At 45.2% G+C, this 15,708-nt stretch overlaps 1 protein-coding gene across 1 annotated transcript in view; it reads left to right on the top strand.

Moving 5' to 3' along the window:
* Positions 1 to 15,708, top strand: part of CRYM (crystallin mu) — a 45,655-nt gene that overhangs the window by 23,641 nt on the left and 6,306 nt on the right. The window contains exons 5-7 of the mRNA XM_066576289.1: positions 4,152 to 4,335; positions 10,505 to 10,626; positions 15,376 to 15,460. Of these exons, the coding sequence (XP_066432386.1) occupies positions 4,152 to 4,335; positions 10,505 to 10,626; positions 15,376 to 15,460 (391 nt within the window). The remainder of the gene's footprint in view (positions 1 to 4,151; positions 4,336 to 10,504; positions 10,627 to 15,375; positions 15,461 to 15,708) is intronic.

The raw sequence follows: 15,708 nt of genomic DNA on the forward strand, positions 1-15,708 counted from the left end.
TGCTCAGGTGCTGTTGATTGAGTGCTGAGAGAAAGACCAACCACTGCATGGCAAGAAGAGGACAACAAGAGTGAGTGTTTACCGGTAGAGAGTGAGAGAGAGAAAGAGTTACCGGGAGCGGGTTCACACAGATAACTGGGACTGTGGATCATCCGAGATACCCCGAGAATCCTCCCTGTTACACCACTCTAGTTTGTTGTATCTGTGTCAGGATTGTTGACATGGTTTGGAGTTTGTCAAGTTACAGTAAACTGACATTACTGACCTTCCCGGTTTTGTTCAGAAAGTTTTCTCTGTGTGTGGACTACTTTATTTCATCTTCAAGTTTGACTGCAGAGAACAGAACGGTGGCGTCACAAGTGGCAAATGGACTCAAGGAAACCCCCGGTTACTTCCCCTGTGATCTTCCCCAGCAGTAACGAGGTCAAGTCCCGAGCTACCCCCAAGAGAGGAAATGGTAGAGCCCCATTACAAGGTCTCTATCTGTGACAAGGTCTCAGATGTGGGCCCGCTCCTCGGATGCTTCAGCAGCAAAGGATCAGCATGTTGAAAACTAAAGGCCCTTTTTCATGGGCCGAGAATCTCAAGATTATTGTTTGCCTGAGCTGACAAACTGGTAACATCATCACCAGCTCGTTCATGCTTGGGCACCCTATTTGACTCCTTAATGACTGCCCATACATCTTTTGACGGTATCCATTAAGGTGCTTTAATCTGCAGCTCCATAAAAAAAGGTGCTGCATTAGAGGCCTGGCGCAGGTCTACCATCCCGGGAGGAGTGGGTACTCGGCTGTCAAATGACAGTCGGGCACTTGCTCTAATAGTGGGAACCAAAGAGACCTTGGATTTTTGCTATTTAACCCTTTACACACTACAGTCAGTGCGACCATGGCATGTAAAAGGCAGACAGAGGGAAGGGCTCCTTCTGTCACCCTTTGAAACCGTGCAATAGGATTGCAGGGTCCCGATGGGTTGCTATGGTACCTGAAGGCTTGACTACAGCCTCCGGTTCTTTCAGATATGATGGCCTGTGAGGCTCAGCCTCTGGCTGACTTCATAGGCTTTCTAATGCACTAATATTCCGATGTACAGTAGTGTATTAGAAGAATGAAAAAAGATGCAGATATTCAAGTTCCCTAGTGGGACAAAAATAAAAAGTTAAAGTATTAAAAAATAATAAAAAACATAAAAAACAAAACTCCACCTTTCCCCTTTTGCTCTGTAAAAAAACACGTGGTATTGCTCCATTCATAGTGAAATAGAGAAAATGTTAGTATGTTATTTAACCTGCATAGTGTACGCCATGAAAACATACAAAAGACATGGCAAAAATGACTAATCTCACCTTACAAAAACAGAATAGAAAGTGATCAAAACATTGTATGGATCAACAAATGGTACCATTAAAAAGTGCAACTCTTTCCGCTAAAAAAGCCAAAAAAACTTACATTTGACAAAAAAGATAAATGTTAGGGGTGTCTTTGAATGCAGCGATAAGTGAAAAAGTTGCAAAAAAAAAAACCCTATATAAATTTAGCATTGGTATAATCGTACTGGCCTGCACAATAAATGTAACATCATCAATACTGCGCAGTGAACATCGTTAAAAATAAAAAAAACATGCCAGAATTGCAGATTTTGATAGTCTTGCCTCTAGAAACAAAATGGAATAAAAAGCAATTGAATTGTTGTGTTCCAAAAAAATTTGATAAATGAAGACTAGAGTTCATCCCACGAGAAACAATTGTCATTGAGAATTGTGCTGTTCTCGTGCTCTAGTCGTTCAGTGTTTCACATTCCACGATAAGTGCGCAACTGAGCAACAAACAAGAGCAACAAATAAACTGAGCAACAAACAAGAACCTCAACATTCAGTCATTGCCTGCGTTTAAACTGAACACTTTTCATTCAGTTTCACTTTTTTGAATGATTTTCTTAACTATAATCGTTCCGTCTAAATGGGGCATAACGGACCTGATCTTTCTTTTTATCTTTACATAGTTGTGTGCACGGACCCTAATTATATACGTACGTCTATGCAACTGACAATTGTTACTAAACAGTCACACTCCATAAGAGTCACTGGAAACAATATCTTGACATTTCTATAGACTACCGGGGGAAAAGTCTTGGCCCTTAGGGGAATATTCACATCTTAGTATTAACTGGCTAAGATGAGAAATCTGCAGCTGTTTCCAGACCACCTTGACAGTGTTGCGTACTGTGCTACACTGCTTCCGCAACCCGCATTCACTTCAGTAGAAACAGTAGAAGACTGCTGCCTCGGCTGTTTCCGTAACACCCAGTATGGTGGTCAGGAAACTGCTGTGGGTTTCTCATCTCAGCCAGCAAATGCTGATGGGAATAACCATTTAAAACACATGATTACCTCATTTAACTTGAGTTGTGTAGTTCAGTGTACACTGTAAGCTGAACTGTGCATTGTGCTGGGCATATGGCGTCACAACATAAGTTGTCCGATCCTATTACTGTTATATGCCATAATACAGGCTTGCAGTGATCCGTTTAGCTGTATTTATGAACAATGCAAACATTTTAGAATCTATGAAAGAGCACAAAGAAAATATACATTAAATTTTTAAAAAATGACGATTCTTGACTACATCTGACCACAAATACATGAATTTTCATGAAATGATCCCGTTAACATGCTGTACAAAACATTGACCTCTCTTGTGCTTCATAATCCCATGCAGCCTTGTCTCAAGACCCTTTTTCACGCAACGATTATATTGCTCAAAATTCATCCAAACGGCTGAAAGTGAGTGATAATCGTTACATGTAAACACGGACAGTTGTTCACTATTCGTTCAATTGTCGTTTACCGCTGGTTTTTATCCAGCATAAAAACCATTGTTTGATCACTCAAAATTTGTTCCAGTTGAATGGAATTTTGAGTGGCTGCACGATGGGTTATGTTTGCCCCTCATACATAATGAGTACACTGTTTACTCCTTATGTACTCTGGCAGGAGGAGACAATGGAATCCTGCTGGCCAGATAATCATTGCATAAACACACTCCCAGCTGAGCAAACCACTCCTGGAGGAAATGGAGATGATTAAAAGCCATTATCTGTATGTATAATTTGATTCAAAAATTTCGGCTGTTCGTTCAGTCGTGCGGTAATTTAAGGGATAATCGTTGCGTGTAAAAGGGGCATTACTCTGCTAGTCAGGTTTACTCAACCCACATATCATCACTTTCTAACTTTTCCTCATACTTTCCTCATACATAGATGTGTCCTGTCATGTCATTCTCACCTGTCTGTCTGCATAAATCCATAATTGGCTCTTATATCTTGACAGAAACATTATAAAAGCCTTGACAAAATGCTGTAAAATTCTTAAATTGATTCAAAATTATTCGATGAGCTGAATTCCCACAAACTGTAATCTCCCAAGATAGGAAAAGTTTAGTTCATGATTAGAGATGAGCGAGCGTACTCGGAAAAGCACTACACGCTCGAGTAATTTGCTTTATCCGAGTATCGCTGTGCTTGTCCCTGAAGATTCGGGTGCCGGCACGGAGCGAGGAGCTGCAGGGGAGAGCGGGGAGGAACGGAGGTAAGATCTTTCTCTCCCTCTCTCCCGCCCGCTCTCCCCTGCTCCCCGCTGCGACTCACCTGTCAGCCGCAGCGGCACCCGAATCTTCAGGGACGAGCACAGTGATACTCGGATAAAGCAAATTACTCGAGCGAGTAGTGCTTTTCCGAGTACGCTCGCTCATCTCTATTCATGATGCAACTAGATATACTTATTACATTTTTTTAATTCCTTCTATTCACTTTAGGCTAACTATATTTACTGTTACAGTATGGTTTCCACATTGTAACAGCTAGCTAACACTGGGGAACATCTAAGATCCCCCACCTTGATAAAAAATAAGATGGTGAACAAAGTATTTATATTTTTCTATTCAGTTTCAATGCCCGATTATCATTAGTATCCAGAAGAGCCGCAATGCACTGTTATGTAATGACTGGAACTTTCCTTTAAGTCTGGATGGATTTTCTGTTCTGCAGTGATAAAATTGTTCTCCCTGTAGCCCAATAGACGTCTTTTATGCCAGTATAAAGAATAATCTTACAATTACTGACTGCAAAGATCTTTTTTTCTCCTCACCACAAAGGTCAAGGTTTGGAGCCGCACAAGGGAAAAAGCTGAAAAATTTGCAAAAGCTGTAGAAGGAAATGTTCGCATTTGTTCAACAGCCCAAGAAGCAGTGACTGATGCTGATGTAATTATCACAGCTACAATGTCTACAGAGCCGGTCCTTTGCGGGGATTGGGTCAAGCCTGGTGCACACATAAACGGTACTGTGGTTAACTCTTTCCCCCTGAGGGAGAGTAATATTATTGGAATAGAGAACAATAGGCCAGTGGCATTCTGCGGAGCGCTCAGATCCCTTCTGTGCTGTTTGGAGGTTTCTGACACCGTGCTCTTGATAAAGTACCATTGATTTCAATAGTATTTCTTCTCTGAATGCTTTTGAACATATTTTTAGCTGGATTTTACCTTGTAAGGGTTATGTGTATCTTTTTGGCTTTTTTTTTTAACTCTCCTAAAATAAAAAATGAGTCAACTCCAAAAAACAAATGAAATTTGTTCCAACATCCCCCAACATCTAAATGCTAATGATCACCTGTCCGTGAGCGACTGTATGAGTTATATGTGATGATGTCACCGTCATGTGATCAGTCATCGGGGCTCTAAGCTCCACCCCTGATCACAAGCTTCATCCCTGTGCACTGAATGAGGGATTTCATATGATCAATCACCCAGGCTCGACACGGCTGCTGTCCAGCTCTGCTGATTTAGTACCAGTGATGTCACCATCATGTGATCATGGGCGGTGCTGAGAGTCCTGGTGACTGATCACATTACGGTGACATAATCACACGTCCTGTAAGCATATGGCTGCTGTCCGGCTCTCCTGGTTTAGGACCTGTGACCAACTTCAATGCCTTTCATTATATTATACTAGTAAGTGGTGCATTTCATCACCAGAAACGCTGGTACTATTATTTCCTAATGACTTCTAGTAACTTTCTATATAATAGTGTGTGCCATTTTGATTGTAGTAATCGCTGTCCTTAGGCAGTAGCACTGCTATCTACATGCCAACATATGTTTCCCAGGCATATACATATAATGAGATGGGGTCAGATTAAATTGTTATCAGGAACCTAAAGCTGTATCCTATGGAGACTGTATCCTATGCAGCATATCACAGACAGTGTGCAGCGCACTCCAGGAAAAGGCACAGATAATTGGTTGGCAATAGCCTTAGGCAAGGCTCATAGGAGCATAATTTACACGCGCATAATACGCAGTAAATGGAGTCAATGAATGTACATTGATTTTCATTGATCCATTCACACTTGTGTATATTCATTGCATATAATACGCACGTAATAAAAAAAGAGCCCAGCATCTCCTATTTTACAGCTTATTACGTGTGATAGAGGCCTATTCTCTAGGGGTGTGTTACGAAAACTTTGTAATTGTGCATATGCTGTGTTTTTACGCAATGTTGCTAAGATACGATAGAAGGAAAATTTTTAAAAAAGAAGCAACCAGGAAGTTAGTGCATGACAGCGTGCTTGAGATGCGCAGGCATACGCAATCATAAACATTGTCATATGCAGCTCCACACGCTGTTAAAGCGTGGAGATTTTTTTTTTAATGCAGCTTTTCACCATACGGTCGTGTGAGCCCGGCCTTAAAGGTGTCTCATTAAGACAATTTCATTTCATAACCCATGTACTTTTGTTGCTTGAGATTTTCTACTATGAGTCAGAACAGAGAGCCACTCTGTAAGAGCAGCCCCTGTTCTGGCAGACTTGTGTTACATGGGCAGCTATTTATCCGAAGGGCTTCCATGTAATCTACATTCCCTCTGCAGCAAAGTGATCACAGTGTCAGTGTAACAGAGAAAGCATAGGAGAAAGAGACATATAGATTGGTGCTGCGAGAGATGTGAAGGAGAGAATGCTTCACAGGGAATACCCACTAAGCTCTGAACTTGCAAGTCAACAAGCAGCCATGTTAAAAGAAGTAGAAAATAAACAATAAACAATATTGTGCAACTTGAAAATCTCAGACATATATGTAAAAATTAATAAATTGTGCAGATGCACAAACCCTTTTAGACTAACCATAATTTTAGCCACTTATAGTATGTAACAGGGTGCTGAAAAATCAATCTGTATACAACGGTAGGGCTCTGGTCACCTCTCTGTCAAAGCTTCTATCACAGATATTTGACAGGAAAAATAGCTTGCATATAGTACTGTTTTTTTACTGTTAAAAAGACTCGTGTCACTCTGGAATCTGACAAACCACACTATAATTCATGGAAAAGAGGATTTTTTACTCACTGTAAAATCTCTTTCTCGTCTCGTCATTGGGGGACACAGCAAAGACCGTGGGATATAGCTTCTGCCACTAGGAGGCGACACTAAGCACAAAAAAGTTAGCTCCGCCCTTTGGCTATATCCCTCCTGCCGACAGCAGGCCAATCAGTTTGTCATGCCAGCAGTTGGAGTAGCCATGCGGGAACAGAGAGACAACAATAGTTAGTCATATGACACGTTAACAAGAAATTTCACTGTAATGAAAAACATGCAGCACTATGTGCGACTTACAGAATCCGGAGTCCGACCAGGACCACCAACCGTGTCATAGAAAGAAAGAGGGGTGGGTGCTGTGTCCCCCAATGACGAGACGAGAAAGAGATTTTACGGTGAGTAAAAAATCCTCTTTTCTCGCTCGTGTCATTGGGGTACACAGCAAAGACCGTGGGACGTCCCACAGCCGTCCCCAAGGGTGGGTACAAATAAATCATAAGCGCATGCGGTCAGTTTACAGCCGTCTGTAAAACCTTTCGACCCAGCGAAGCGTCGGCTGACGCGAACGTATGTATTTGATAAAATTTAGAAAAAAAGACAGCACCGGTCGCAACACCACCTTATCCTGGTGAAAAAAACGTAAAGGGTGGTTTTGCCGCGCAATCTCCGAAACCCTACGAAGGGAGGTAACCGCCACCAGGAAAGCGACCTTCCAGGACAGCAAGCGCCACAGTACTTCCGCTAATGGTTCCCCTGAGAGAGAAGATCCTTTTGTAGGGGTACTCGCCAGGGCGCGTCTGCTAACATGTCCATGAGCTCAGAGTTCCGCGTTCTTCGCGGCCCATCTGGGCTATGAGAATCATTGGTAGCCCTTTGTGGGCAGGGGCTCCCGCCAAGAGGAGCTTGGTTTAAAGGAAGGAACCTTCCTTTGTTCCCGCTCCTGTGGACCCTCTCTCTCCACCCTATGAGGACTCATCCGGCGATAGGAACGGAAACGTCTGTGCTGCGGAGAGGACCGCTTTGGACGGTTCTGTGGCAAAAGTGAGCTCTTCCCACCTGTAGCCTCTGAGATGAGCTCGTCTAGCCTGGCGCCGAAAAGACGAGATCCTACAAAGGGCATACTGATTAACGACCCCTTGGAGGAAGCATCCGCATCCCACGATTTTAACCATAGGGTCCGGCGAGTCGCCACCGATGCCGCGGAGGCTCGGGCCGCCAGCCTGGCTGTATCCATAGAGGCCTCACAGAGAAACATGCCTGCTTGTTCAATCTGGCGTGTAATGCCCACCAGATCCTCGGACGCCGCCCCTTCGAGGATTCCTTCCCGTAACCGCTTTGCCCAGTCAGTAACAGCCTTACTGACCCAGGACGAGGCAAACACAGGCCTAAAAGCTGACCCTGCCGCCTCAAAAACGGTCTTTGCCAAGGCCTCGACTCCTCGATCCTTGGGATCGCTGAGGGAAGAGGACTCTGCCGTGGGTAGCACGGTATGCTTAGCCAGGCGCGAAATGGGTGGATCCACTAGCGGTGGGACCGACCACTTCTCCACTAAGTCCTGTGGGAAGGGATATTTCCCGTCCAAGAAACCCATCTTGGAAAAACGCTTATTCGGTGCCTTCCACTCCTTAGATAGGACCTTGTCAAAGTCCTCATGAGGAGGAAAGGTTTTTGGAGAGCGTCTAGGCTGCCTGAAAGAAAACGATATCCCAGATGCCTGTGGTTCCTGTTCAGTGAGCTGAAAAGTGTCACGCACCGCAACCACTAAGCTCTCCACCATAGCCGAAAATTTTGGGACCTGATCCTCCTCCACAACAGAGTCTGAGGAGGATTCAGACCCTTCCTCGTCCGAACCATCTTCTGCCAATAGGCGCCGTGACCTAGTACCAGAAGAGCGCAAAAGTGACGAGGATGGTGACCGGGAGGGCCGCCGGGAGTCCGAAGGCCTGACCCGTTTTCGTCTACGGCCGCGCTCCTCACGCGGACTCGAGGCGTTCTGCGCTAATCTTTCCAAAATTGCGCCAGATGCCCGAGAGAGGTCAGACACCGCCAGTGACAAGGAGCGGGTCCACTCCGGCTCGGCCATAGCTGGGGGCTGAACGGGGGGATGGGTGCCCTGCACAGCCGCCTGTTTCGCAGGGGGACAATCTCTACAAAAGGGCTCAGCCTGTCCGCATGCGAACTTTAGGTTACAGCGCGAGCAAGCAAAGTGCGTTACTCTTGCTGTCCCTGGTCCAGCCTCCAGGGCTCTGGGGTCGGACATGGTGCTGGGATTTCACCGGGCAAAGAGAACTGCGAGCTATCCTCTGCTATGCCAACCGCCGGCAGGAGGGATACGCAGCGAAAGAGGGGAGCTAGCTGCCAGGCAGAGCTTACCCAGGTCCTTGCCGAGGTCCGAAGAGGTCCGGGGAGCCGCTGTGTCAGGAGACTGCAGGTGCTGAAGGGCTTTCTTTCCTGGAGCTTTAGCTGTACAGCATATAAGCTGAGCAGAAAAGGGCAGCAAGGAGTGGAGCAGCAGGGCGGTTTTTAAGTCCTGGCGCGCTGTCCCCAATAGGCTGCTTCTCTGACGTCATCCCCCTTCACCTGTGCTGAGGGAGGAAGAGGGAGGGGCAGGGCGGCGTGCATTGCCGATGAGGCCACGCCCCCTGCACGGGGTCATTGAGGGGGCGTGGCCACACCCATCCACGGAGGTATTGCCGCAAGCCACGCCCCTCGCGTCATGTGGGCGTGGCCACACGGCGAGGCCACGCCCCCTCCGATTCCAGCGTTGCCGCGCCCAGCCCTCTCCATTGAGCCCCCACATCGCAGGAACTCCTGCTGGGAGCCCCTGCAGGGAGCCAGAAGGCCAGGGCATACTGAAAGTTGTTGCCCTGAAGTACCATGCCCGCGAGGCCACGCCCCCCCGCCGGCTTGTGCCTGGAACCAGCGCCCTGAATATCAGGTGAGCCCATACCTCCACGGTGAAGTCACCTGCCCACCCCCACCCCGCCTGCAGGCTCAAGGGGAGCCGAATGCAGGAATGCCCCAGCAAATACTGCCCTCCGCTGCCGCAGCCATGCATGGCGTATACTACTCCCGACGAAAAGGAGCCTGTCCGCCTGCGCCTATCCCTGCGCCTCGCTGCAGCTCACAAGGTACGCGTGAAAAAAGCGACATACTGGGAGAGCCAGGAAGGGGGGAGGGAGAGGGGGGGATGTCGCAAGCGCATACTTACCTCCTGCGTGCTTGCTGGAAGAAAAAGCGGCTCCCCAGTTCCAGCAGCCTACCCTTATAACATCGCCTGCCCATGGGAAGGGGATGCGGACCTCTGCACCAAACATGGGGGGCTCTCGCTGGCGGGCCACATGCGGATATATATGACCCGGATGTGCCACCTTTTCTTCTGAGGCGGGCCGGGCAAGAAGCAACCTGGACAAACCCGAGGTTGTTCGCCCTCCTCTCCGTTCGGGTTTGATGGGGAGCGTCCTGCCTCTCCGTCTAACCCTGGCCCTTAAAGCAGCCCTAACGGGCACGACCGTCCTCCTACGAGACACTAAGCTAAAAAACTGATTGGCCTGCTGTCGGCAGGAGGGATATAGCCAGAGGGCGGAGCTAACTTTTTTGTGCTTAGTGTCGCCTCCTAGTGGCAGAAGCTATATCCCACGGTCTTTGCTGTGTACCCCAATGACACGAGCGAGAAAGATATTTTAGTCCTGCCGATGGTATCCATTATAGACCAGATCCAACAGCGCATTCTGGTTTCCATTATGCATGTTAGCTACAAAACAAATGTGAGCAGAGCCTAACCTGGTGCAAGTCTGGAAAAAGAAATAAAACACTTTAATAGAGAAGTATTGCACTGTATTATAAGATAGATCATATGATTTTATGCTGGGACAAAGTAGAAACTTTAAAAAAATTTAAAACTATCCTAGTTATACAATACATTATACGATCCACTAAATGCCTCCATTAAGAAAATTAACTCATCCCGCAAAAGAGAAAAAGCGTTCATATAGCTATGTGGACAAAAAAAATAAGCTTATGGCTTCTGAAATGTGGAGGTGAGAAAGTCAAAAAGACTCCAGTGTTGAGTACCAAACTAGGCTTTGTCATTAATAAGTGAAAGGATAATTTATCAACGTTTCTGTTTTAGCTCTTGGTGCTTGCCGGCCAGACTGGAGAGAACTGGATGATGCACTTATGAAGAAGTGTGTGCTGTATGTGGACACCAGAGAGGCCAGCCAGAAGGAGTCTGGGGATATTGTGCTATCCGGGGTAAGATGTTTCAAAGTACTAACCATTAAAAATGTAACTTCAATGTACACTATATGTCGAGAAAAAAAAATCAAGCACCTTTAAAGAATTGTCATTTTACAGCAAAACTCTTCATGCAGTTACATCTCAAGTAGATATGCAAATGATTAGAGTTGTAGCATGATTAGCTGAACAGTCTTACTGTTGCATTTGTGTGGGCTAGAGAGCACCAGGACCACACGAACATTACCCGGATAGGGAACACCAGGTAAAACAACCACTGATTAACACCTCCTCCTACAAAGGAAGATGACCAAGGACCTACCTGAGCTGGGACTTCGCCCCAATAGGGGTTGTCCCAGCGGTCTTTGGATCTGTGCCCTTGCTGCCCTTAGGAACACATGCACCAAGGCTAGTATGCATACACATGCCACCACTAACAAGGAAAACTGGACATGATAAGAAGACACAGAGCCAAAATACAGCAGCCCATACGCAAATGCTAGTATCAGATGTTAATGCTATAAATGCCAGGTATTTGTTGACATTTTGGCCAAAATAATGAAAGCTAGTGGGTCACGTCATGGCTCCCAGCAATACCGCTTGTCCCTACACTAACCAGGAGTCCAGCAACATAACCAAACAAAACCACAAGACACAAACCTTCTTTGCAGCCACCACACATAGAACCTGCTCACACAACACAGAGAAATGAGAACAGAGAGAGCTGACCAGACCCACACCTGGGAAGACAGTTTATATGTTTACTAACCTGGAGTGATTGGCTGACTGGAGACACACACACGCCCAGCCAGCACCATCCCCTACAACTGAGCAGAAAAGCTCCAGAGAACCTGCAGTACAACAGATCTCAGGAGACAGATGTGACACCACCTGAGGTCCAAAAAGTGGTAACACCCTTGGCTTATAAAAAATGCTTTCAGAGGCTATTTGTGTGTAATGAAACTTTTTTTTCTGCTCGTGTAGAGCTTGTTGACCACTAAACACGCCTCTACGATGCAATCCATGAGATTTCAACCAATTGAGAGAGGATGCATTATTGGGATGCGAGAAGCTAGATGGTTTTATTGAAGCACTGCCTGCCATCTGGGCCATTCTGACCTGACTGTAGGGAGGTGTTGGGATCAGTGAATGCATGAAGGCAAGCACAAAAGGTGACCGGGCTCAAGATGTCCTGGGCAGACCACTAGTAGAGAGGATCATTTTATCATCCGACAAGCACGAGCAGCTTCAACTGTTTTGTTATCTGCCATCCAGAAACATGTGGTAACATTATTACAGGGCCATGTGTCTGGCAGAACCATTTTCAGGTGCTTGGCTGAAGGACATTTGGCCTCATGGTGCCCGTTACGTGTACTGCCTTTGACAACCACCCGCTGTTACCTCTGTTTGTAGTGGTGTCGTACATGTTGAAACTTTACTGCTATGCATTAAAACCGGGATGTCTTCAGAGACTAATCCAGGTTTAGTTTGGGCACTGATGACTTTTCCAGCAGGATAATGCTCGGTTGTACACAGCAAGAATGTCGCAGAAATGTCTCCACAACCTTGTCACACTTCCATGGCCTGCCCATTCGCCAGGTTTATCACCAATAGACCATATATGTGACCATCTGGGATGCTAATTTCCACAGTTTGAGTTTGCACAATCTAGAGGCTCAGTTACAGCATTTGTGGAAGATATATGTTAGGTGCACTGTTCAGACACAATCTTCTGCTTCTGTGTCTGGCAAATATGGGCGTCGTTCCATTCTCTCTGTTCCCTGAGCTTATATTCACTCTCTTCCAGCACTCCTAGGCTTAAAAGCTTATGTTCTCCTATTCAGCTGATGCTCCTTTTCTAATCACCATCCTATATAGCTGCCTTAGGCCTTCCAAATCTTGCTGCAGTGTTGTTGAGAGTTTTGTTCCCATCACATCCTGTCCAGCCACTGCTTTGGCAGTTACCTGCATTCTGCTTGTGTTCTGTGTTCTTCATTCATGTACTGTTATTCCCGTTGTCCGCTTCTCTGTTTATCCTTGTCCGCTTGTTCCTCCTTTGTTTCTGTACTCCCTGGTGTTGTTCTATCTTTGTCCTATAGGTGTTCTGGCCTGCCAGGGTAAGTCAGTGCCTAGAGGAAGACCGTGGGGTCGTCCTTATTGGGACCAGTGCTCTGCTTGTAGGCAGGGGTCTCCCTCTCCTGGTTATCAGTTCAGGGCAAGATACCTTCCCTAGTTTCTATCCATATATGGGGCTGTTCATCTGGTATCTTACCTCCCATGCTGGGGTCTGCTGTTAACAGTGCTGGATTGGATCTTCACCTACCCGGCAGGTTGACACAGGGGTTCCACATCCGCAGTCCTTACAATATGCTGCAGGATACCACAGGGAACCTGTAAGCCTCCATACCTGCATGTATCCCATCTTTCATCCAAGCTAGAGGCGGCCCAATAGGGTACTAGAGCCTCTCTTCAAGTGTTCGGTTTCCTGCAATAAATTAACGTCTTGCTTTAATACTGTAATCTTTTACTTAAAGCAATGTTACGATCACACATAGATAGCTTCATTCCATCCCCGCAACTCCTTCTAGGAGAGGGATTTTTCTCGACAATGAGTATATGCTGTTGACCCATTCTTTATCCTGTGGCTAAATAATATAATATCAAACTTTTTTAATGTTGTACTACTTAAAAACAAAACAATAATTTTAAATTGCTTTCTGTTGACATCTTCTGCCACCATAACTTTATTTTCTCATCATTGTGGCTATGAGAGGACTGTTCTGCGAGGTGAGCTGTAGTTTCATACAAATTTTTGATTGTTTTTTCTTAAACCTCTTGAAAACAGTATGACCAAAGAAATGCAGTTCTGGCATTTTGTATCTCTTTTACTGATGTCATTCACTGTGTAGTATAAATCTCATATTTTCACTGATCGAAGTTTATGGATGCGGCACTATCAATTTTTATTTTTTTTTGCTTTGTTTTGATTTTTTGAATGCAAGAACTGGAAAATGGGTTTTGTTAAAGCAATACTTTTTGCTCTTTTCTTGTAGTAATAGTTTTTAAAATATTTTTTTTTACTCCTACTATGGGACTTCAACTTGCAGTTGTCCAATGTACTGGAATACTTATAGGGGTTGTCCCGCGATAGCAAGTGGGGTTATACACCTCTGTATAGCCATATTAATGCACTTTGTAATATACATCGTGCATTAATTATGAGCCATACAGAAGTTATTCACTTACCTGCTCCGTTGCTAGCGTCCCTGTCGCCATGGTGCCGTCTAATTTCAGCGTCTAATCGCCCGATTAGACGCGCTTGCGCAGTCCGGTCTTCTCCCTGGTGAATGGGGCCGCTCGTGCCGGAGAGCTGATCCTCGTAGCTCCGCCCCGTCACGTGTGCCGATTCCAGCCAATCAGGAGGCTGGAATCGGCAATGGACCGCACAGAGCCCACGGTGCACCATGGGAGAAGACCCGCGGTGCATCGTGGGTGAAGATCCCGGCGGCCATCTTGGTAAGGTAAGTAAGAAGTCGCTGCAGAGCGGGGATTCGGGTAAGTACTAAACCTTTTTTTTTTTTAACCCATCCCTTGGGTTTGTCTCGCGCCGAACGGGGGGCCTATTGAATTAAAAAAAAAAACGTTTTGGCGCGGGACAACCCCTTTAAGTATTGAAGGCAGGGCTTAATAGGAGGAAATCCATAGCAGGCCTAGGAGCCTTCACTAATGGTACTTTTACACAGAATGAGCTGTCGGGCAAACAATGTTTCGCTGCCCACTCGCGTTTCCCGCCTGCCTCCATTCACAATAAGCGGACAGTCGTTCAAAAGTGAACAACTGCTGTTTACAGTGAATGCCACAGCGTTCAGTTTTCTGCATGCAGAAATTGAATGACTGAACCATTCTCTTTCAATCGGTACATGCGTTTACACAGGGCGATTATCATTCAAATTCCCACAGGAGCGCCGGAATCTGAATGATTCTGAACGATAAATGTCCTGTGTAAAAAGGCCATTAGCCTCAGGCTACGAGGGCAACACAATGAAATATCACTGAGAGGTGTACTGATCTGATTTAGAATTTGACAACTCTAATGGAGAAAGTAGCTGCAATAAACTTTATTATATGTAAAAGGGTTCAGTACGTCAAGAGGTTGGCAGAACATCAGTATTAAATAAATCGAGCATTGACAATTAATAAAATTTACTGAAAAAAATTATTTTAATATTTAATGATAAAAATGCTACAGGGACAATTTAAATGGGTTGTCCACTTTGAACAATCCCTTTTGGTTAAAGTTCTTTTAGAATAGGTTGATTACTGGGACCCCTTTCAATCAGAAGTAACCTATGAGGGGAACTAAGCAGCAGAATTTACCAGAAACACCGCCACAGGGAAAAAGGAAGCATGACAAAATTTCTAATTGATGTCAATGAGGTTCCTGTGTAAAGCCATGTTGACATCTGTGCTGTCTTCTGTTCATAACATTGTGGTGTCTGATGTTTCAAGTCTAGCTCTTTGTATTCTCTTTCCCTAAGGCTGATAGTTGAGGTTCCTGAACAGGGGACCCCCCACCTATTACCTAAGAAAGCGCTGTCTGAAGATTGTATTTCTAAAGCAAGCAATCTTTCTGAAGACTCAGAAATCACCTCTTGTAGCTACAGAAAGAGTTCCATAGTTGTTCTTTTTAGGCAGATATCTAAGAGGTAGAAGTAGAAAAGTTAAAAATCCTTTCTCTTTTTAAAATTCTTCTTTTCCTTCTTATAGGCATCTATTTTTGGTGAAATTGGTGAAATACTGAGAGGAACAAAACAGGCTCTTCCAGATAAAACAACAGTCTTTAAGTCAGTAGGTAAGAAACCTAATTGGGGGAGATGTCTGAATGTATATTGTGCTGAAAATGGAGCAAATTGCAACAAGATTTTCAAAATAGTACAAATGACATAATCACTGTAATGTATTGTATTTGAGACAAATTGTTAGGCTGGTTAGACACTTGTTTTCTTCCACTTGGATGATGTACATATACACCACTATGCAGATCACATACATAGAATTTTATTTATTGACCAGCACATCAAGGGTGATTAGTGGTATTAT

The sequence above is a fragment of the Eleutherodactylus coqui genome, chromosome 8 (genome assembly GCF_035609145.1).
Source record: "Eleutherodactylus coqui strain aEleCoq1 chromosome 8, aEleCoq1.hap1, whole genome shotgun sequence".
Lineage (NCBI taxonomy): Eukaryota > Metazoa > Chordata > Amphibia > Anura > Eleutherodactylidae > Eleutherodactylus > Eleutherodactylus coqui.